This window comes from Diospyros lotus, chromosome 2 (assembly GCF_014633365.1).
Source record: "Diospyros lotus cultivar Yz01 chromosome 2, ASM1463336v1, whole genome shotgun sequence".
NCBI classification, from domain to species: domain Eukaryota; kingdom Viridiplantae; phylum Streptophyta; class Magnoliopsida; order Ericales; family Ebenaceae; genus Diospyros; species Diospyros lotus.
Window position 1 is genome coordinate 2,978,440 of NC_068339.1, and position 22,328 is coordinate 3,000,767.

At 34.2% G+C, this 22,328-nt stretch overlaps 1 protein-coding gene across 4 annotated transcripts in view; it reads right to left on the reverse strand.

Moving 5' to 3' along the window:
* The window catches only part of LOC127794328 (probable LRR receptor-like serine/threonine-protein kinase At3g47570), a 98,152-nt gene that overhangs the window by 58,915 nt on the left and 16,909 nt on the right, over window positions 1-22,328 (reverse strand). Inside the window, exon 1 of one of the 4 annotated variants that reach the window (XM_052325337.1) lies at window positions 18,475-19,492. The exons of the other annotated variants lie outside the window; for them this stretch is intronic. Coding sequence (XP_052181297.1) covers window positions 18,475-18,828 — 354 coding nt within the window. The 5' untranslated portion in view covers window positions 18,829-19,492. Of the gene's footprint in view, window positions 1-18,474; window positions 19,493-22,328 lie in introns of those variants that run through there. 4 annotated transcript variants of the gene reach the window in all.

Consider the following 22,328-nt stretch of genomic DNA (forward strand, 5'->3'; position numbering starts at 1 on the left):
GTTCTCAACTTTTTAAATTTTATGGAGTAATTTATTTTATCTTCTTAAATAATTATAAATTTTGTATTGAATTTTAATTTATTATATTGTTAAAAATAATGGTCAAATTAAATACACAAATTAAGGTCGAAATAAATAATTATACATACTAAAACAAATTTAAGAGGGGATATAATAGGAATAACTTTTTTCCACGTTGGAGGGAGGGGGGCAATTTGGGAATAAAATAAAAAATGGCAAAATGCCGTGGGTGAACAGTGGGACACCAAATATGGCGTCCCACTGTTCGGGACGCTATTTTAACGTCCAGTTTTGCTGTCCCATTGAAGACTACAAAACGGCAAAATCCACCAATTTTGCCGTTTTGCCATCCCTGTCGGAGATGGCCTAAGAAAGTACTCTTCTATATAACTTTATTTAAAAAAAAAAAAACAACATATCAAAAGTAAAACAAAAGGTCACTTAAATTTCTTCATGACAAGAACAACAATCACAAACTTTAATAACACTAGGCTGGGTTTAAATTTCTTTATGAAAAGAGATTAATTTGTTCTAAATTGTCACGTGAGCGCAGACATGACACTGGAAATTCAAAGCAATTTAGAGCACTTCGATGTAGGAAATTCCAAGTTTATGGGCAAACACATACAGAACTGATCTTTAACTAATCCGAGATCTTAAAAAACACGTACTGCGACTTCTTTTTTGGAACAATGAAATCTACGTGATGTACTTTGATTTTGTCTTTTACCCAAGCACCAAAGACATTGCCCCGTCTGTCTTTTTGTGAAATAAGTACCATTTCAATTATGCACCTTTTATAATGCATCAGCGAGTAATCTGAATACCATCAAAGTAATGTAAGATTTCAGGTTTTGACTTCCATCACATTTGTTTAGTTAATAACATTGGCTTTTAGTTTCTAAGAAACGACCTGAAGCATATGGCGTGAAATTTAAAGGTGAACAAAATCTGATTGAAATAGTCTTTTTGCAAACAAACTGAAAAGGGATCTGCTTGTATTTTCTAGGCCAAATTTCCAAAAATGGGCAACTATGTTATTCTAGTGGACTGGCAACGGAATAGAGAAACAGAGGGATACCTTACGCACGATATCAAGCATTTGGTAACTGCCACTCCATCGAGATGAAGCATCAAGTGGAAATTTGCAACTACCTTCATGGTAAGCTGCCAAATTCTACAAATTCGTCCTTGATTTGAGCAGATGCATTCATCTCTTGTACAAACTCCCTGACCTTAGAGACAATTGGTTTTTTAGTTCTTAATCCATCATTTATGATGGAGTTTGTCCTGCCTAATTCTATCCCGCAAGTGGACGGATCGTGACAAGTAATACAGTGATAAATAGAGTGTTGTACCCACGAGGACTAACTTTTGATGGTTACTCTAACGGACTTAACCTTAACCTAACACACACATTAACAATGACTTCAGCTGTAATGAAAGCTAATTTACTAATAAAAGATGCAAACAGAATAATTCTTTTAATTCAAAAACTCTCAAAGTTAAGACACTAAGGTTTGTGAATCTACCTTCGGCCTCCTATGATTCAATTATTCATTATTCGAGTCTTATTATTCCTTATCTTTCGGTTGAAAATCGATAATCCAATTATAACCAAAAGCCTCTCTCGATGGTCATTCAGTTCTATGTATATATATGAGATTAAATATCTCTAGTCAACCTTCGAACATATAAATATGCATTCAATCATGGAGATCATTAAAATGATTTCATAGGGCATAACAGTATCTCTACCTATTATAGAACCCTACGTTATTTGCTACCATGTCTAATCCGTATTGAATCTCTTGAAAGCAATACAAATCACAAGTATGTTCCAATGGAGATCAAGCATCAAAACAACATTATGAACATAACAAACAATCAACCCGAATGGATAAGAAAATAACAAACCGAATAACTTTAAATCAAACCATTAGAAATCGATGTTCCATCATTCATCCTAGTTATGAACACTTAGCAATGCATTCTTGCAATCAAAAGAAAAAGAAAAGAGTTGGAATCCATAACAAAGAATTGAGGAAGAAAACAAAAATACAACCCAATAGTGTAGTCTTCAGTCTTCCGTCCGCTTCTCTTTTATGCCAAAAAACTCTCAAAACCCTCAAGAATAAGTCTTTATATAGTGGTTTTTAGGTTATTAAAGTCGTGCATAGTGAAAACTCTCATTTTTCATTGATTTGGACGGAGATGGACTAAAATTGAGCTTTAAATTGAAGTTCAGAACGCTACCGCGCGCGGTATGCTTGTTGTTGCAGACCCGTGAACTCCAGATAACAATTCTTAAAGCGGTCCTACAGCAGTATGCATTCCGGTATAAGCCCTCTAGCCTTCTTCTTTGGCCTCTTACTTTATCATTTTCCACTTTTTGGCTCTCGATACTCTTTTGCTTTTTTTTGAATCGATACTCAACCATATCTCCAAAATTTATTTCACTCCCATCATGTATCAAAAATCACTCTTTTTGCTCCATGTCCACTTTGCATGTAACGTGTACCTATATTGACAATATTAAGCTCAAAATGAGTAACAATCATGTTCATTAAATAATTAAATGCTAAGTTTGAACCACTAAATAATAGTGTAAAATATATTAATAAGAGTTCAAAGTACAAGCAGCACAAGGAACATAGCAGAAAGGCCCCGCTTTCTGGCTATCAATATCTTCTTTTAGCGTATGACAAGCATGCATGGCATCTGGACTGTTGTCATGAGTGCAGGAGAGGACTCTGTTTTCAATGCTGTACTCTTTGAGGACTCTCACTAGAGTGTGATAGATCTCAGCCCCACCACAAGGAGAAAGAATATGACAAATATCAAGAAGAATCTTTTGAGAAGTCCAGTTTTCATCAATCCACTGGCATGTGATACTCATATAAGAGATTTGCTCATAGGAGGTCCAGAAATCAAGCGTAATTGAGACCTTGGATGAAACCTGCTCCAATATGACCCTTACATCTTCTCTCATGCTCCTGAAAACTTCACGGAGTACCCCTTGGAACTTCTCACCTGACCAGAGTTGAACGATGGATTGAGGAATTTATAAGAGTTGACCAACCACTTCTCCTCCAAGGCAGAAGGGGGGAGAGACGCTAAAATAAGCCACTTGATGAGCAACCAGTTCAAATGATCAAGTTCCACCTGAGGTGCTTTAGCTTGAGTTTGAGGTTTCCTAAGTACGGTGATGCTTTGCTGGGTGCTAGTGCTGACAGTATCCCCTGATTTGTCATATCCAGGATGCCGATTGGTGAGGTGTCTCCTCAAATTGCCTTCACCAGCAGAGAGGATATATAATTTAAAAATAAAAATAATTCTAATGAGCAGTCATCTCTTTAATATTTCATTCCCAATAAAAGCATCCCAATGAAGTGGATTAGCTCAGAATGAAGTTCAATATAATAGTTTAGCAGACCATGAAAAGAATCAATCAATTTTTAATATACACCAAAGGATGTGATCTTGAATACATCTGGTCAGTGTTTAAAACGTCTTCTTGTTCCTTTAACTGAAACCACATGCCAATAGTCTGATTGCAACCTACGACCAATCCTAATTGCAGATTGTCCTTTTAGGTGACTCAATTCATAAGGAGAACAGAAGACTGCCATAGTCATGAAACAGCAGTAGTATCTAAAAACATTCCGGTAAATGAGTAAAATTAGCATAAATGTTATAGGTTTAAGTTATAGAATTTATACGGCTAGATTATGTTGATTATGCGGTCAAATTTAATTAATTTGAGCCGTTAACTTGTTATTTTATATAGAACATTTTACTTCGCATCGGAAGTGCAGAAAATGCAAGAATCAGCCAAATAAAAACAAATTCCTAACCCTCTCATCGTGTTCTTTATTTCTCATGAAAGTTTTCGTGGTTTTTCATATTTTATTCCCTCCTCACCATGACTCGGTACCATGCATTAATAATGATAGTCTGCGTGGCAACCATACCATGACTTATATGTTAATAATGTTGTTGGGGATAAAATAAATTATGTAAATGATGTCTTGGTGCTGTTTATTTCGTCCGTCATGGAGCTTTATATCGCTCCGCTTTCCTTAGGAATAATGCCAAACCTTTTGGGGGCTAGATTCTTAGAAGGATGGACTATGGTTTAATTGGGTTACGTGAAGAGTCTTACTTGGAAAAAGTGTAATGAAATGGATTCCTATGTATGGGATGAAATGAGACAAGAAGGGTATATTGATGTTATGTTGCCAAATGGATGAAAGGTCATGAAAAGAGGTTACAAAGTGATAAGTATAAAGTATAAAACTTTAGTGTTGTTTGTACGTGTGTCTAAGGGTATGGGGTACAAAGCCACTGACTGTCGATCGTGGGTCGTCGCAGTTGATGGCTGAATGTATGGGCACCAGTCATTGGTTGTTACGATAAGGCTAAACATGCAGAAGAGCTAGTACTGTCAGATTCTCACCTTGATTGTGTGCATATCATGATGTGTGTGCTATAGGGGGTTGGGTTGCATTCATTTGGGGGACATCTTTTGCATGTGATGGGATGTGTGAACATTTGCATAACCCGATTGGTCTAAGAGCTAACTTGGGTTTCTTAGGTGAGCCGGTGTATTTAGAGCATATCGTATGTGTATATTCCTATATAGGAGTAGCTGATTAGTGGTTAATTTTGTAAAAATTTTGTTATAATTATACCCTTCTTTCGATCTTAAATATGGTTTAAATTAGATATTAATATATATTTTATGGTTATATGCAAGTTTAAATTGAAAGATAAATGAAATGAAGTTCTAAAGTAAATAATAATAATATATAAAATTATATATAATACATATACATCATTATATGCATGCATGTACTATATATATAATATAATCTAATATATATGTGTGCTATGTGTAATACATATATATAATATATAATTTATTAATAATATTAAATTATTTTTTTTATTTTTAGCCATGAAGCATTCAAGCCCATGAAGAATTCAAGTCCATGAAGAAATCAAATCCATGAAGAATTCAAATCCATGAAGAAATCAAACCCATGAAGAAATCAAGCCCATGAAAAATTAAAGTCCATGAAGAATTCAAATCCATGAAGAAATCAAACCCATGAAGAAATCAAGTCCATGAAAAATTCAAGCCCATGAAGAATTAAGGCCCAATTTGAGCAACCCATGGAAAATATTATTTGGAGAAGGCCCAAGGATTATTTTTAATCCTAATGAAAATTAAAAACCAATTTATAGAAATCTATTTTTATTTTTTATGTGAGAGCTTTATTAGGTGTGTTTTTTAGCTAAAATCCATTTAACTATTAGGTGGATATTATAGCTAAAATCCATTTAACTTTATGAGTGCTTTATTAGGTATGTATTTTAGCTAAAATCCATTTAATATTAGGTGTGTATTATAACTAAAATCCATTTAACTTTAAGTGTGTGAGTGCCCATTAGATATAATTATGTCTAGTTGAATAATTGAAATTATGTGGTTTGTATTGCATCTTGTGGCCTATAAATAGATCACTTGATTGCATTTGTAAGTGTGATTATTATTCTTGAATAAAAGTTTAGTTACTTCCTTAGAATTCTCTCTTTGAGAATTGCTTTTGTTCTCTCTCATTTTCTTTAGTATTTTCTCTTGTGATCTTACTTCCTTCATTTCTTCTTTTAAATTCTTATGTCATTTATTATTACTTTATTATTCACCGCCTAAATGGACGGTTAGTTTTTGCCTTTAAATTCTTGCAATTTTCATTCTTATCATTTAATTGTTCACCGCCTAAATGGACAGTTAGTTTATGCCTTTAAATTCTTGCAATTTTAATTCCTGTATTTTAATTATCTACCACCTAAATGGCCGGTTAGTTTCTTCTATTTTAATTCCTGTCATTTAAATTATGTTATTTAAATTATGTCATTTAAATTCCTGTCAATTAATTTAATGGAGATAAGTAGCTAAATCTAATCTTGGGTTAAGGCAAGGACAGTGTCCAACGCCAATGATTCCCAAAGAAAGCTGCGTTTTAAATAAGTAACCTTAATTTAAATTTCAGTATGAGTGTGTATTAATTATTGAAAAATCACTAGGTTTGGATTGGAGCGTAAGCCTAACTTAGAGCTTTCATGCCATGTATGAGAGTTACTAGAACTGGAAACGCTATCATACCCAAACCCGGATGATTAATTTAGTTGTTTTATATATTAATTGTAATTGGATTTATGGTAGTTGCTTAAATTAGAATCCCGCATATCATGTATGGGGATTGCTTAACCTAGAACTATCATCATCTCTAATTGCATTTAATAACAAACCCTCATATCTGAAATTAAATTAATGTTGCTAATCTTTTATGCTAAAATTTGGGAATCAACGGGTTGGTACTGAAATTGTCTTAACTCAAGCACTATCCAAATTCATATTTTTACGTTTAATGTTTATTTCAATTTTTGCCTTACTTTATTTTCTAGTATTTGTTGTCTAAAAACAAAACCATAAAAAATCTTGTTGTCAATTTGTCCAAATGCGTGTGCGTGTGTGTGACATTCTTTTTCTTTTGCCATAAATAAATCTCTCAGTGGACAACCTGGATTCATCCAGAAAATATAAATTTAAATTTGGACTACAACTGCACTCGTACACTGGCGAGTATAAACCTCTCACTAAAATAAAAAAAATATAAAAGTTTTATTATGATTTGTTTTTATTGTGTTTTAATTGCAGGGTGAGAGTGCAGTCAGTAGCATAGTCTGATACTTGGTTTATAGGGGTCTTGTCATCACGTTTATGCTATAAAAGCCGTTGTATTTCTTATTTGTTGCACTGCATGGTGAGAATGTGCGATTTTAAGTGATGAGTATAGATGGTGGGTGTAGCCCACGATAAGATCTTGGGAGTGAGAGTCACGTTGGCAAAAAGACCTTGGGAGTGAGACCCACAGCAATAGTATGACCTTGGGTGAAACCCACGGCAATAGATTATGTTGAAAGTGACAGGAAGGGGCGTGTAAGGGAAATGGTATTTGGATGTTGGACTTGCACTACAAAAAATAAGAGTTTTAGCGACAAAATTTTCTGTCGGTAAAACTTTAAAATCCGTCATTAAACTTTTTAGCGACGGGGGAAGACCCGTCGCTAAAGTTGGCGTTGCTAAAATTTAGCAACGAAAAATAGCGACGGAAGAGTTTAGTGACGGATTCAGCGATGAGATTGGGGCCCGTCGTTGATCATAGCGACTTTTTTAAAATAAAAAATATATATATAAAATAAAAAAATATTTAAATTATTTAAAACGTAAATTAAAATTATTAATAATTTATATAAATAAAAAATTTTAAAACATTAAAAAAACAAAAAAAATTAATTATTTTCTATAATAATTTTAATAGATAAAATAAAAAAATAATTTTTAAAGTAAATTAAAAATAAAATTTTAAAAATTTACAATAAATAAAAATACATTTATAAAAAAATTCATATTTAATTATTATTCGAATTATTACTCGAGGCGAGATTTATGACGCTGAAAGAAATAAAATAAGAGACAGTTTTTCGGTTAACCTAAGTTGTAGCCTAAAATAGCCGAATAATGGTAAGGGGTTTCGGGAAATCGTACATATCGAGTAATTTTGAGTTATTAATATTGAGATTTTAAGTATCTCGATAAATTTGATGATTGAGGGTGTAATTGTAATTAGAGAATTATCCAAACGAAATAAGGATAAAATTAAGAGCTTATGTGGTAAAACATTAAAGTTGGGGACGTGAAATAAGGGCCAAAATGTTATTTGGGAGAAGTTTGGGGTTTTAGCTTGGATTTCAAAAGTTAAATCCATTCTAGTTTTGGATTTCAAAAGCCATTCAAATATATCTTTGAGTCTTTGGAGTCCATGGCTAAGATTGTGACAAGTGGCATAATATCATTGGTTCAAGTAATCTATAAATAGGCACCATGGGTTGTTCTCAAACCATTCAAGAGAGCTTTGAGGAGTGAAGCACTCTAAGAGGAGGAGCTTACTCTAGAGAGAGAGTAGAAAGTTCGGTAAGAAGGTGGGAAGGAATTGAAGGAGAAGCCAGGGAGGAATCAAAGGAGAAGCCGGGGAGAACGAGCCTCGTCGGAGTTACGAGCCTTCGTCAGAGTTCGTCAAAATCAGTCAGCAAAAAAGCTAGGTCCTTCGCCGGAGTTCGACAAAATCAGTCAGCAAAAAAGCGAGATAAGTCCCTTTTTTAATCTCAACAATTATTGAAAGTATTGCACCTTCGAATCGAACTACCAAAGTTGCACCTTTGATTCTTTTTTAATAGATTTGCTCGCCACATGGCAACGCTGGAATATTACTCTGTCGCTATTATCTAAGACACTTTACTGGATTTGAACCCCCAACCCTCTCATGATCAAGTTTCGCGTACGAGCTATCAATCTGAAAATTTTCTTGTTTACTGATGTATATAAAATATATTTATAGTATTCTCTTTCATATATTTTCAAAAATTATATTTATACAACAAAATTTTGCAAACTTATTTAATGATATTATTTTTAATATTAATGTTAATAAAGGGAAAGTTTATTAATTATTATATTAGCATTAAAGAATTATATTATGTGTAAATGTAAAGTTTTTAATTAAATTTTTATCTTTTTTTATTTTTTAGCAATGGGGTTAACCAGTCGCTTAATTTTCATTTGAATTTGAATTTTTTTTATTTTTTGACGATGGGTTTGGCCAGTGGCTAAAATTTAATTTTAATTCAAATTTGAATTTATTTTCTTTTATTTTTACCAACGGGTACAGCCTCGTCACTAAATTTGTATTTTTTTAATTTTTTTTAATTTTTTTTAGTGACGGGTTCATCCCCGTCGCTAAATTTAATTTTTTTATTTTCTTTTATTTTTAAATTTTAATTTTTTTAATTTTTTTTAATTTTTTAGCTGGCTAAATTTGTTTTTTTTTATTTTTAAATTTTTTAATTTTCCCTTCTCTTTAGCAACGGGTTTAGCCCATCGCTAAATTTTATTTTTATTTTTTTAATAACTTTTTAGCGATGGGTCCCTTCCAGTCGCTAAACTTTTTTTTTTATTTTCTTTTATGTTTTAGCTCGCTAAATTTGTTGTTTTTTTTTATTTTTTTTATTTTCTCTTCGTTTTAGCAACGGGGATTATCCGTTGCTAAATTTGATTTTTATTTTTTAAATTACTTTTTTATTTTTTATAATGCTAAATTTGTTTTTTTTATTTTTTTTATTATTTTTATTTTCTCTTCTCTTTAGCGACGAGTTCAGCGCATCGCTAAATTTGATTTTTATTTTTTTAATAACTTTTTAGCGACAGGTACATTCCTGTCTCTAAACTTTTTTTTTTTTAATTATTTTTAGCGACGGGAATACCCATTGCTAAATTTATTTTTATTTTTTATTTTCATTTATTTTTTAGCACGCTAAATTTGTTGTTTTTTTATTTTTTTTATTTTCTCTTCATTTTAGCGACAGGTTGCCCGTCGCTAAACTTTTTTTTTATTTTTTTAATTATTTTTAGCGACGGGAATACCCGTCACTAAATTTATTTATTTATTTTTTTCTTTTACTTTTTAGGCGCTAAATTTGTTGTTTTTTTTTTTTCTTTTCTTTTTTAGCGACGGGTTCTCCCCTGTCGCTAAATTTGTTTTTCATATTTTTTTAATTATTTTTTAGCGACGGGTATTCCCCATCGCTAAAGTTTAGTTTTTTTATCTTCTTTTATTTTTCAGCGCACTAAATTTGTTGTTTTTTTTATTTTTATTTTCTTTTTATTTTTTAATTCTTTTTTAGCGATGGCTATACCCATTGCTAAAATTTAATTTTTAAAAAATAATTTCTTTTAAAATTATTTTTTTAATTTCTTTTCTTTTTTAGCGACGATTTTTGCGTCGCGGATTCTGTCGCTAAATTTAGTGACAGACTTTCCGTAACTAATTCCGTCACTAAATTAAAAAAAATTTAAAAAAATAACGACAGAAATTCCGTCGCTATTTAGCAACGGAAGAGTTCCGTCTCTAAATTTCATCGCTAAACAGTAATTTTCTTGTAGTGAAACGTGCCATATCCATCACCTATTACGTATATCACACTCAAATTGCCATTCATTTGCATATCATGGAGTTGCAGAGGGTATAGGGATTTTGCAGAGGCGTGGTCATTGCGTGTCTGAGCACGCATAGATATATATATATATAATTATATATTACACTAATTTATTCCACATTTAACTAAAGAAAATTACAAATAACCCCAATTTCCTTCTTAATTTCACTTGAGCAATTTCTTTATTGCAACGATGCCCTTAAATATCAAATTAATTGATATTACGATATCGAAAATTCAAAATTAATAACTTAGATTTTACTCGATATAGACGATTTCGCCCTAGTGTCCTCACCGGGCTATTGTTTCATCTTGAAACCACTGAAAGGTTGATCATTACGAAAAATCGGAGCCCCCTCAGGCTTCCGTTGACTTCCCAGAAGACTTCTACAAAGATTCAGTTTTGCAACCTAAAAGGCAAGTGTATTTTAGTTGTACCAAAAACTGTTCTCAATCTAATTTTTTTTTATATCATAAATTCTATCTCGGGATGCTTATCAACATCGTATCATTTTCCTTAGACAATTTCATTTCCAGGTATTCCCTGCAGTCGATTTGGCAACTTAATTTATCATTAAACTGATCTTTCGGTATTCCAAACTTATCGAAATTATGTGGCAACCTTTTACAAACATAAGGTATTACAGGCCTACATGAATTTCCCAAGGGTTACCCATCCTTGAGCTACCCTAGCTCAAGCACACTCAATTCAGAAGTTTTTTATCCACATTCAGCCCAAAAGATATCCAGCTAGTGTTGTTTCATTTCTTACTATTCTTGATATATATACTATCTTTTCTAAAGTCCTTTCTTGGACCTGATCTTGGACTCTCGAGATATTACATTCACCCCCTCTTGAGCACACATGACGTCATGTGACCTTACAACTTGTTCCAGATCTTCTTCCCTTTGGGGGTTGCCATCTTAGAAGCTTGTCAGGAGCCGCTCCTTGTTCAGGCCCTCTTGCCCCCGCCCTACTTCTCGCCCTCATCGGATCTCATTTTCCAAGAGTCAGCTCTGATACCAACTGTAACATCCCACATTGAGCAATAGGAAGGACCGGATAAACTTACCCTGATAGAGCTATGCGAACTTCCCAAGGGTTACTAATCCTTGAGCTATTCTAGCTCAAGCATACTAAACCCGGGAGTTCTTTATCCACATTTAGCCCAAAAAATATTCAGTTATTGTTGTTTCCTTCCTTACTATCCTCGATATATATACTAGCTTCTCTAAAGTGCTTTCTTAGACCTGACTTTAGGCTCTCAAGGGATTACAGAAAGGCTATGGCATAGGACAATCTTGATGAGAAGACAAATTCCAATCGTTGGATTTCTCTAACGTGATCTATTACGACAGCAACAGGACACAGCTAGCCGAGTTGCCGGCAAAATTGCCTCATGCTAGTCAGCACCCGAGCTACCTTTACGTCGCAGCGAACCGCATTGAGTAGTTCTAGGGTGACCCATGGGTGTCCTGTTCAGGTCACTCTCCGTTATATAGTACAAGTGGGCCTATGAAATGTTCTCATTTTTGATTTCTACAGTGTTTCGGGTCATCGTAGATTAGTATCGATGGGTGGTTCAAGTTTTAATTCCGAGCCTGAGACTACGAATTTGGCTCTTTCAAACTTACCACAAAAGTAGTCAAAATTTTTAAAATAAAATTCATATCAAAATGCATAAAGTCAATACTCAATACGCCCTTCATGTTAAATTAATAGCATTTTGTATAAAAAGTATTTAATAATATAAGCTACATTTTATGTAAAAAGTATTTAATAACATTTTATTTGAAGAAAAATAAAATTCATAGGATGTGAAGGCTAAATATCCATAATTCAAGAGATATACATATAGTTAATTTACTTAATATCCTTTTCAAACCGCCATCAACTCAAGGGATGGCTCCTCATCACTGTGTTCGATCATTATGTAACTATGCCTTAACAATCCAAATCTAGGTCTCCACTGGCCGTATCGTCTTAATTCTTTCTACTCATGACCAGTTGCTTTGTAACGCCCCGTTTTCCCAAAACGTGTATTATCTCGAGATTTCGGATTTTTTTTTTTTTTTGCAATATCATATACACAACATAAGCCTCTCAACATACATACCCTCATCATAGTCATTTCCCGACAATCCCAATCGTACCTTCTCAGCATATCAAAATTTAAAAATTAATAGACTAAGACAGGTATTATCAATCACATCAGCGGAAGCAAGATCGAAACCTCAATAATATATATATCCGACAAATTCCTCTTACAATTAAATATCCAGATCGATGTTTCACACGAAAATATCAAAATATTACATAACCTCTGAATATCGTACATAATCATAGACAAAAACTTACGAAAACTAAATATAGCAGTTACATCTCGATGATATTCTTTCCCTTGGCGTCATTGCTTTCACCTGGAACATTTGAATATTCCAGGGATATAGTCCAAAATTAGATGCTGAATCATCTAAGTGAGAGTTCAAAAATATTTTCATGAATATATGCAAAATCATATATAAATTCGACAAATCATGACATGCCCCAGCCTAAGAGAATCCCACACAACATTTAGCCCTAACCGGGAAAAATGCAATCTCTCTAAAGACAACACGACCACACAGACCCATTGGCAAACAAATCCTGCTTAAGAGGGACAACCTCGACATGTGAACTCGGGAATCACCCCATTGTCATTGTTAGGCATTACACTCCTGCTCAAAACCATTTCAAAATCCAACGCAACCCTAGCCCCAAGAGTGTCACATCAGCACTATCCCCGGAACCAACGACACCTCATCATTAATGCTATTGCTTAAAGGATCCTGGGGTGGTGTCTACTCTCAACCCCGCCACTTGAGCCAACAACCGGGGTGGTGTCCACTCTCAGCCCCGCCACTTGAGCCAACAACCGAGGTGGTGTTCACTCTCAGCCCTGCCACTTGAGTACCGTAAGGTGAAGTCCGTCTCACCTCATCCCAAGTGGGTCACATAGCATTAACCCTTGGCGCGCATCCCGAGTGCTGTCACTCGAGGGCTACGTCACAGGTTAACAACCCACGTCCCACATGGACAACACATAACATGCCAATGCAGAAAATCATAACATGCATGACATAAAATCAACATCTCAATGTATGCAATTTACCGTACAAAATTTTATACAAGTGTAAATAATCATTTGTAAAATCAACAATAAACCTAGTCATGGGGATGAACACTCACAGTAATCCATAAACGAGTTTTTCAATAGAACCACTCACCTTTGGGCTAAGTTCAAGATGATGTTCTACCCTTGTGTTTAGTTTTGATGATGAAAAATAATACCTTGTTTTATCCCCTAAGTCATGAGTCAAGTCTATGGTTTTCAACAAAAATCAATTTCAAATGCTTTGTTAAAATGAAAACCAAAAAGATTTATCATTTTCTATATTAGTTGGAGATTTGCAAAGTCAAGTATTTAGTCTTAAAAGAATCTCCTAAAATGATTTTCAAATTATCTTTGAAGTCGTTGGTCAACATAGAGCTAAAATTGTTCTAAGACAAAAGACTAACTTGAACATAAATGTGTTTGATGAAATCCAATCTTAAGTATGAAAAATCATTTATGTTAATCTCATACTTCAAAATAAGCTTTCATATTTTGAAACGTGCATAAAAGGTTTTGGCTTGAATCTTAATCGTATGAAAAATCCTTTAGTTCACGCATCATGTCTTGAAACTCGTTTTGATAACATTTCAATATTTTTTTCTAAGTCTGGAATACTAGCACCTTATAAGGAGACATACATGAAAATGTTTCCTTTTTAGAAAACTAACTCCCGGTAATTCAATAGCTAACATTCATTAGTGATAAAATGATTTTTATCGAATTTTTCAAGAAATAAAAAGTGTATATCTTGGAGGAGGTAAAATCGGAAAATCCTAAGTTCCTACTAAAATCCAAATTCTACTTTTTTATTCTTATGGATTTTGATTTTTTAGATATTTTTATTGAATCCAAATGGGGAGTACTTTCTTATTTACATTTATGTATTAAAGTAAATGGAAGGTAAAATATAAATTAAACAAAATGAGGACATTTTGTGGTGATGTTTTGTATTAATCAAGTGTGCTTCTACATGTTATAGGTTAAGTTTTCAGATTTTCCAAGAAGATAATCAACTATGTTGTTTAGTGTTGTCGACTATGCATAAGGATAGTCGACTATGCTTGTTCAGTCTGTCGACTATATCTTGCATCTGTCGACTATTTTTGCATTTGTCGACTATTATGAAAGGATAGTTGACTATGCTATTTCATCTGTCGACTATGTTTGTTCATGAATTTCAAAATTTTCTTTGTAAATTTTGATCTGTCGACTATGTAAAAGGATCTGTCGACTATGGGATTTTTTGTGTTATAAAATAGTCGACTATGCTTTTCTGTCTGTCGACTATGGCTAGTTTTATTTGATAAAATAGTCGACTAACCTATTTTCTCTGTCAACTATCTGTTTCGCAGAAAACTTCCAACGGCTATTTTTTCAAATCCCAACAGCTCCAAACGGCTATATTTCTCTTCAACTTTGTGGGACACTTATATATACATGTCATGGATGATCAAGAGAAGGCTAATGGATGAGAATGAATTGATTTGAGCTTACGATTTATATTCGTTTGTATTTACAATGTTCTGTGCTTTCATTGTTATACTTTTCTCTCCAAGGCTTTATTCTATTATTGTTATTACATTCATTTAAGTCTTGTTTAATCTTGAGAGACATTGTAACTAAGAGATTCATCTCTTAAATCCTCTCATATTCTATATTTCTTATTCTTCCTAGCTTGTATAGCTAGAGGGCCCAATTCAGTGGGAGATTTTGTAATTCCTAGTCTTGGACTAGAGGACCTACTTGGTTTAAGTAGGGGTTTTAGTGGATGGTTTCAAAAATCCTTAGTGAGGAGCTAAGATAGTGGATTAGGCTTGGGTTAAGTCGAACCACTATAAATCTTTGTGTTCTCTCTTACTTATGTTTCTTTTTATTTGTTTATCACTGCTAGCATTTCATTATCCTCACGTGCATTGAATTATTTATTTTTAATCAAAAGGATTTCAAAGTTCTATCAATTAAGTTTTTTTTTAAAATAACCAATTCACCCCCCCTCTTGGTGTGTGCCATAGAACCTACTGTTCTAACACAAGATTCCTTAAAATACGTGCCTGACCTCAATTCTCGTGCCAGGCGCTCTATAGTTGAAATTCGAGCCTCAACGATACTCTAGACATCATATGCATTCAAAGGGAAATCAATATCTATTTTTCCAATTTTTTCATTATTTTTCTCTAATTTCTTCCTATTTTTCTCTCAATAATTTCAAGTAAATATCTCTTCAAGCATTTTTTCTAAATTTTCTCCACAAAAATTCATAAAACAATATTTATAAACCTATGGAATTTTCTGGAAATTTTCCAGATTTTTCTCCTATTTTCTCAAATTTTCATAATTACTTTTCCTTGAGAAAATTTATTTCTCATTGATTTTCTTCGAATCTACTTCAAGAAAAATCACCAAAACTCATAAAATAAATTCCTTATCCTTCTGGAATTTTATCAGAATTTTATAAAAATTCCTCCTATTTATTTTCCATTTACCTTTCCTTTCAAAAATCCAAAATAATTATCTCCTCCATAAATTTACAAGATAAAAATTTATCAAAATAAACTATTAATTTTTCTTGAATTTCTGGATATTTTTTCAAAATTTTATTTCATTTAATTCTATTTTTTCTCGAATTTTCTTTACTTTCAGCATTTAAAAAGTACAGAAAATACCTCCGGTCATCTTCTCGGGTGACGGCGACCTGCTCCGATGGCTGATCCGATGACACCACCTTGAAGCCCTCCTCAAGTCGATCACAATGGCACCCTTATATGGCCAAAAAATTTACCAGAAATAGCCCGGTTGGACGATTTACAGTCCGGCTCCGGCGAAGTTTTGCGTTTTTCGGTGAGCTAAATTGACCTTCGATTTGAACTCCGAGTGACACGAAACTTTCCAAATTAGTTACCCATAATCTTGCGACCAAAAGCCCCTTATTAGATCCCTTGATTGTTCAGTATTCAAGCCGATTTCACCTACACTCAATATATATATATACGGTCGAATGCAAAAACACCCCTATACCACTCCAAAAACTCTCAAAATCTCCATAATTGCTTCTCACAACCTAGGGAACAAAAGCCCCTTATCAAAACGCTCCAATTCCTTCCCAAACTCTCGATCTACATTTATGAACTTTGATGAAAATCTTCAACCAAAACTTAGCTATTTATAGCCAAATCCGAGCCTCTCTCAACCAATCACAAGGGGTAACGTGAGCTAGAGACCACCCCCCACGTCCATGCCAGGTTCGGCCATGCCCTGGTTGCTGATTTGACAGCAACGGCGGCAAGCAACCATGCCTCACGCTGAAATCTGATTTTTTTTTTTTTACATGATAACTATAATATCTTTTATAAAAAAAAAATAACTATAATCTAATATATCATTTCTTTTAAATATCTAAATTCTGTAGTGCTCCCTACCGACAATTCAATTTTCAGCCCGAACTAAAGTTGTATCGAAAATTAACTCCGATTCGATTTCTTTTGATACTAAAAATCCTATCTCGGGAGGCTTAGCAATGACATATTATTTTCTTTTGAAATTTCAGCCTCGGGACATTCCTTGCAGCTAATTCGGCGATTTATTTTATTATCAAACTCACTTTTTGGTATTTTACTTGCCCAAATTACGCGATTACCTCTCACAGATATGGAGTATTACATGCTTTGTGGTAGTTTACGAAGATGTTATGCCCACTACGGTACTTGTATTTTTGGCATGAAAAATGTATCAATGTTGATGTTTCTAGACAAGAGGTTGCAAACTAAAAGTAAACTCTTAAAGCGTACGTTTTAATGCAATAATATTTGTTTCCAATCCAGTTATCATTCCATTCAAACAAATAACTATTTGAGACAATGTTACAAGGCAATAATAGCATTCTTGTATTTCAAATAACACTCTTTCATTGCAGATATTCTTGGAAGGTCCATCTAATTAGAAAATACTTATAACTCAAATATAGTTTGATTCATAGATAGTCATCAATAAATAAAAGATGCTTAAGTATCTAGAACATAGTGGAAAAAAACAAAACAAATAGCACAAATGGCATTCTCTCTTTATGGTAACATGTAATAACTACTGAATTTTGATCATTATAAGGTTAGTGGAAAATCTGTCAGAAGTCACGCCTAAGCATTATTACCCTTCCGGAGCCCTTGAAAAATGTCCCTGGTTATGTTCAATTCACAAACAACATTGCTTATGTCCAACCTATCTTGGGGTGACTCCACGGAACATGCCACTCCAATCTTGATCATACGAAACAAGCAATCATTTTTGTTACTGCTATGTCTTGGGCGGGTGGTTCCCCTCCTCCCCTCGTTGCTGGTCGATGCAGCCACTTTTTCTTCATCATTACACACGAGTTTCGAATCCACAACGGCCATCACATGGTCAGGTGTGGCCATCCTGGCAAAGGTGTGGAGATTGAGACCTACCTCAAACATCGACTCAGTTGGCCTCTTACCTGTCATCATCTCCAATAACAAGATCCCAAAGCTATAGACATCTCCCTCTCTTGAGACCTCACTTCCAAGCCCATATTCTGTAGGTTTTTAAAATAAATCATCAACTGTTAGGACTCACCATTTCAGCATTGATATGGATTTTCTTATGAATCATAATTTTTTTGCACTATTTGGATAAGATCTATGCGTCATCCTTGGCAAAATGGTAAATAAATGAAATATAATCAATTGTAATGATTACCTGGAGCTACATAGCCAACGGTTCCTCTCACGCCCACTGAAGTACTGCTTTGATTTGGATTCATTTCTAATATTAACCTGGCCAACCCAAAATCTCCAACATGGGCAGCCATGGTTGCGTCAAGAAGAATGTTGCTTGGCTTTAGATCACAATGAATAATTGGTGTATGGCAGTGGCGATGCAAATACTCTAGTGCAGAAGCTACATCAATGGCTACATTTATTCTTTGTAGAAGATTAAATCCCACGACATGATTGCCTTTAGGGTTTTCTGTTTTTGGATCTGGATGCAACCACCTCTCCAAACTCCCCTGGGGCATGAACTCATAAACTATAGCTTTGAAGTCGCTGCCTTGAAAATCAACACTTGAACAAGAAGTCAAAATCTTGATTAGATTTCTGTGTCGGATTCTTCCCAAGGCTTTGCACTCGGCCATGAAGCTCCTGGATACCCCTTGACGTTGAAGGTTAAGCACTTTGACTGCTACAATTGTTTCCCCCAATATTGCTTTGTATACAGAGCTAGAACTCCCCGTTCCAATCAAGTATGTTGAAGAGAAGCCCTCAGTTGCTTTATGGAGGGCGTCGTATGATATTCTATCGAATGCATTAATTGATAACGAATCAAAAGTTAAATCTTTGTTCTTTTTCTTGGAGTAACAAAATAATGTCAATGATACCACAACAACTACAATCGCCACAGATGCGATAGAGATCAGCGAGATGATTTTAAGAGACATTTCATGTTTCTTCGATTGCTTCATGGTGCATGTTGGCAGGTGTAATTCAGGTACGCCTCCACAAAGTTTGGGATTCCCCATGACTGATATCGCAGTTGAATTTGAGAAAACTCCTTCGATTGGAACTTCACCCTCAAAATCGTTGAAAGACAAATTCAAATTGTTCAAAGAGAATTTTTCCAGGTACTTTGGGATTTGACCAGACAAGTTGTTTCGAGAAAGATCCAAATTCCAAAGACCTCTAAAGGACTGTAACGATAAAGGTACAGATCCTTTGAAGGAGTTTCCTTGTAGGTAGAGGGCCACAAGACTCTTGCATCTACCAAGCGTGGCTGGAAACTCACCGGAAATGTCATTTTGAGATACATCCAGCTCTGCCAAATTTTTCAGATTGCCAACTTCTAAGGGTAGGTGGCCAGAGAAATGGTTCCCTGATAAGTTGAGTGAAATTGAAAAGGCTGAAATGCCAAAGAGTTCTCTAGGAATGGCTCCTGTCAAGTTATTGGAGGAAAGATCTAGCAATAACAATCGTTGGCAATTTTCGAGGGTCACAGGAACGTTTCCTTGCAATATGTTGTCATTCAAGTAAAAATGGATCAAGGATGAGAGGTTTCCTATTGTATTGGGAACATCTCCTTCTAGCAAGTTGGAACTAAGATTCAGTACTTGTAGGTTTTGAAGATTGCCAATACTGTAGGGAATCCTGCCCTTGAATTCATTATTACCCAGGTCTAGCCAAGTTAGTCCTACTAGATGGCTTATTTCGGAAGGGATCTCGCTATGTATATGGTTTTGTGATAAGGCTAAGACAGATATTGTGGCCGAGAGGTTCCCAATGCTCTTTGGCAAGGTTCCTTTTAGTTGGTTGGATGCAACGCTCAATATTTGCAAATTTGTGCAGTTGATCAAAGATGGAATAAAATCCATTTCGTCAGGTTCTCCTGTTCCCAAATTATTATTATTTAAGAGTAAAATTTTGAGGCGAGGCAGGAGTCTGAAATCAATTGATATTTTCCCACTAAAATGGTTATTAGATAGTCCAAGAAGCTTTATATTTGAAAAGTTGTGCAGTGATACAGGTAGGGGTCCTGCAAAATGGTTCATATCGAGCCCTAGATGAAGAAGCTGGGGAATTAGAGAACCAAGTTCTGATGGGATGCTACCGGAGAGTTGGTTTTCTACTAGGTTGAGTACAGTCAAGGATGAAAGGTTGTAGATAAATGAAGGTATCTTACTAGAGAGTTTATTGCCACCAAATGAAAGGATAGTTAAATTTTGGAGTTGGCCCAAGGCCTCTGGGATGGTTCCTGTGAAAGCGTTCTCAGTCGCAGCTATAGTCTCAAGAGACGTAAAATTTCCAATGAAAGAGGGAATCTCTCCGCTAAAATTATTTCCTTCCACTATAAGACGAACAAGCTTTGATAATGAACTAAGCTCTCTTGGGAGTTTACCGACCAACTTGTTCTCAGCAATTATGAAATGTAAAAGATTGGAGCAGTGAGATAAGTTGGCTGGGATTTCACCCGTCAATAAATTATTATACAAGGCTAGTACCTGCAGCCTGAATAGATTGCCAACTTGTGGTGGGATTTCGCCTTGAAAGGTGTTGTTAGTGAGCCACAAGACTCGAAGGAAGCTCAAGTTTCCTATGTAAGGTGATATGAATCCCGCTAACCTGCTCTCATGCAAGTCCAAGATGGTGACTCGCCGGTGTCGCCTGCCACACGTAACCCCTTGCCAGTTGCAGAAGTGGACAGAATCGTTCCATGAATCCATAACTCCTTCTGGGTCGTGAACAATCTTGGACTTGAAGGCTAACAGTGCCATGTAATCTGTCTCGTTACCGATCCAAGTAGCAGCGGTTGGAGGAAGAAGAATTCTTAATTGTAGCAAAATTGATACGGCCAAGACAAATATGATTTGGAGGTAAAGCAAATGGCAACGCATTGAACTCATTTTTGAAAATGGATGGATATGCTAAAGACTTGCATTATTGGTGTCCTTTTATAAGCATTTTTGATTTGGGGTCCTGCCGTGCTCAATGGGATTGATAAGTCCAGTTGACAAATTTAAGCAAGAGAAAGGCTTTACTTATTTGAGAAAGGATTGACAAGTCCAGTTCACTGCATGCCGTGCTCACATCCATTTTGAGAAAGGCTTTACTTATTTGACATATAAATGCTAGTACTGTCAAATGTCACATCCATTTTGAGGCTAGTAGTGCTTTACTTGCATGATGAAATGTGAATATTTGAAATTATATATAAATTTTAAATATCAACATCTAAAATTTCTTAGTTCAACGTCACGAACCAGAAAATGGGTCGGAGCATAAGATATTTAAACTTCAAATCATTTTAGCCTCTAGCTTTTAAGATTTTAAGACCTAAGGGAGTGAGTAAATGGGATCCACTCTTCTGTTTTTTCCTTTTTTCCTGCCATTATAAAATAAAATCAACCAATTGTTACATCCACTTGATAGAATAGGTTCTAACAAAGTTAAGCGAGCACACTAGCTATTGGCAATGGATTCAAATGAGCCATAGTGTGATTTATATTTTATTTTTATTTCATATTAAATTTAACTTAATTTAATAGATATTAGAAATATGTTTAACTTAATTTAGCATATGTTATTTCTTATTTAAGAAATGTTTGCCCCATTTTAAGAAAGTTTAAAAATCGATCCGAAGAAAAAATAAAATTCATATGTTGTCAAGGCTAAATGTCCAAAATTCTATATATATATATATATATAATTTATTTATTTACTTGCTATCGTTAATAACAGAGGGGAGTTATATTTGTAGTTAATTTGCTTAATGTAGTTAGTAACAGAGAGGTATCATAATTGTTGTGTTATAAACAAAAGCTCATTAAAAACCAACAAAATTTAAAAGTCCAAAATAATTTTTTGTACTAAAATGTATAATTTTTTCCTAATCAGGAGGTCCTCGCACAACTCAAAAACTGAATAACTCCGACATTCAAAAATCTTTTCAAGAGTTCTGTGAAAGAATAGACATTATCTAAGAGAATCATAATCCTAGTGGACCTTAAAATATTAGGATAAATATTATTTGAAAGAATCCTAATTCTAATGGACCCAAAAAAATTTCATATTTTTCTATAAATAAATAACTCCTCATCCCAAAAAGAAGTATGTCTCTAATACTGATTTTATTACGGCATTTAACTCTTCATTGCCTTCAATATTATCGGAGGGTTTGTGTGAAAACTTCTACGTGTGCTCTAATCATTCTCTTTCTTACAAGCTCACATGGCTTGATGATGACATTTTCAACTAATTGAGAAAGGTTTAAAGATTCATTTAATAAAATATAAAATTCAAAAATACTGAAACTAAAAACCCAAAATTCAAGAGATGTATAGGTTAATTTATCTTGGTCGATTCAACTTGCCCTTTGAAAGTGTTTTTTAAATTAAAAAATATAATCCAACTCAAAACAGTTCATAAATGCATAAATTAAATACTCCCTCAATGTTACATTAATAACATTTTTTATATCAAAATTATTTAACTATATATGTAAACTGAATTTTTGTTTAATGTTTCAAGC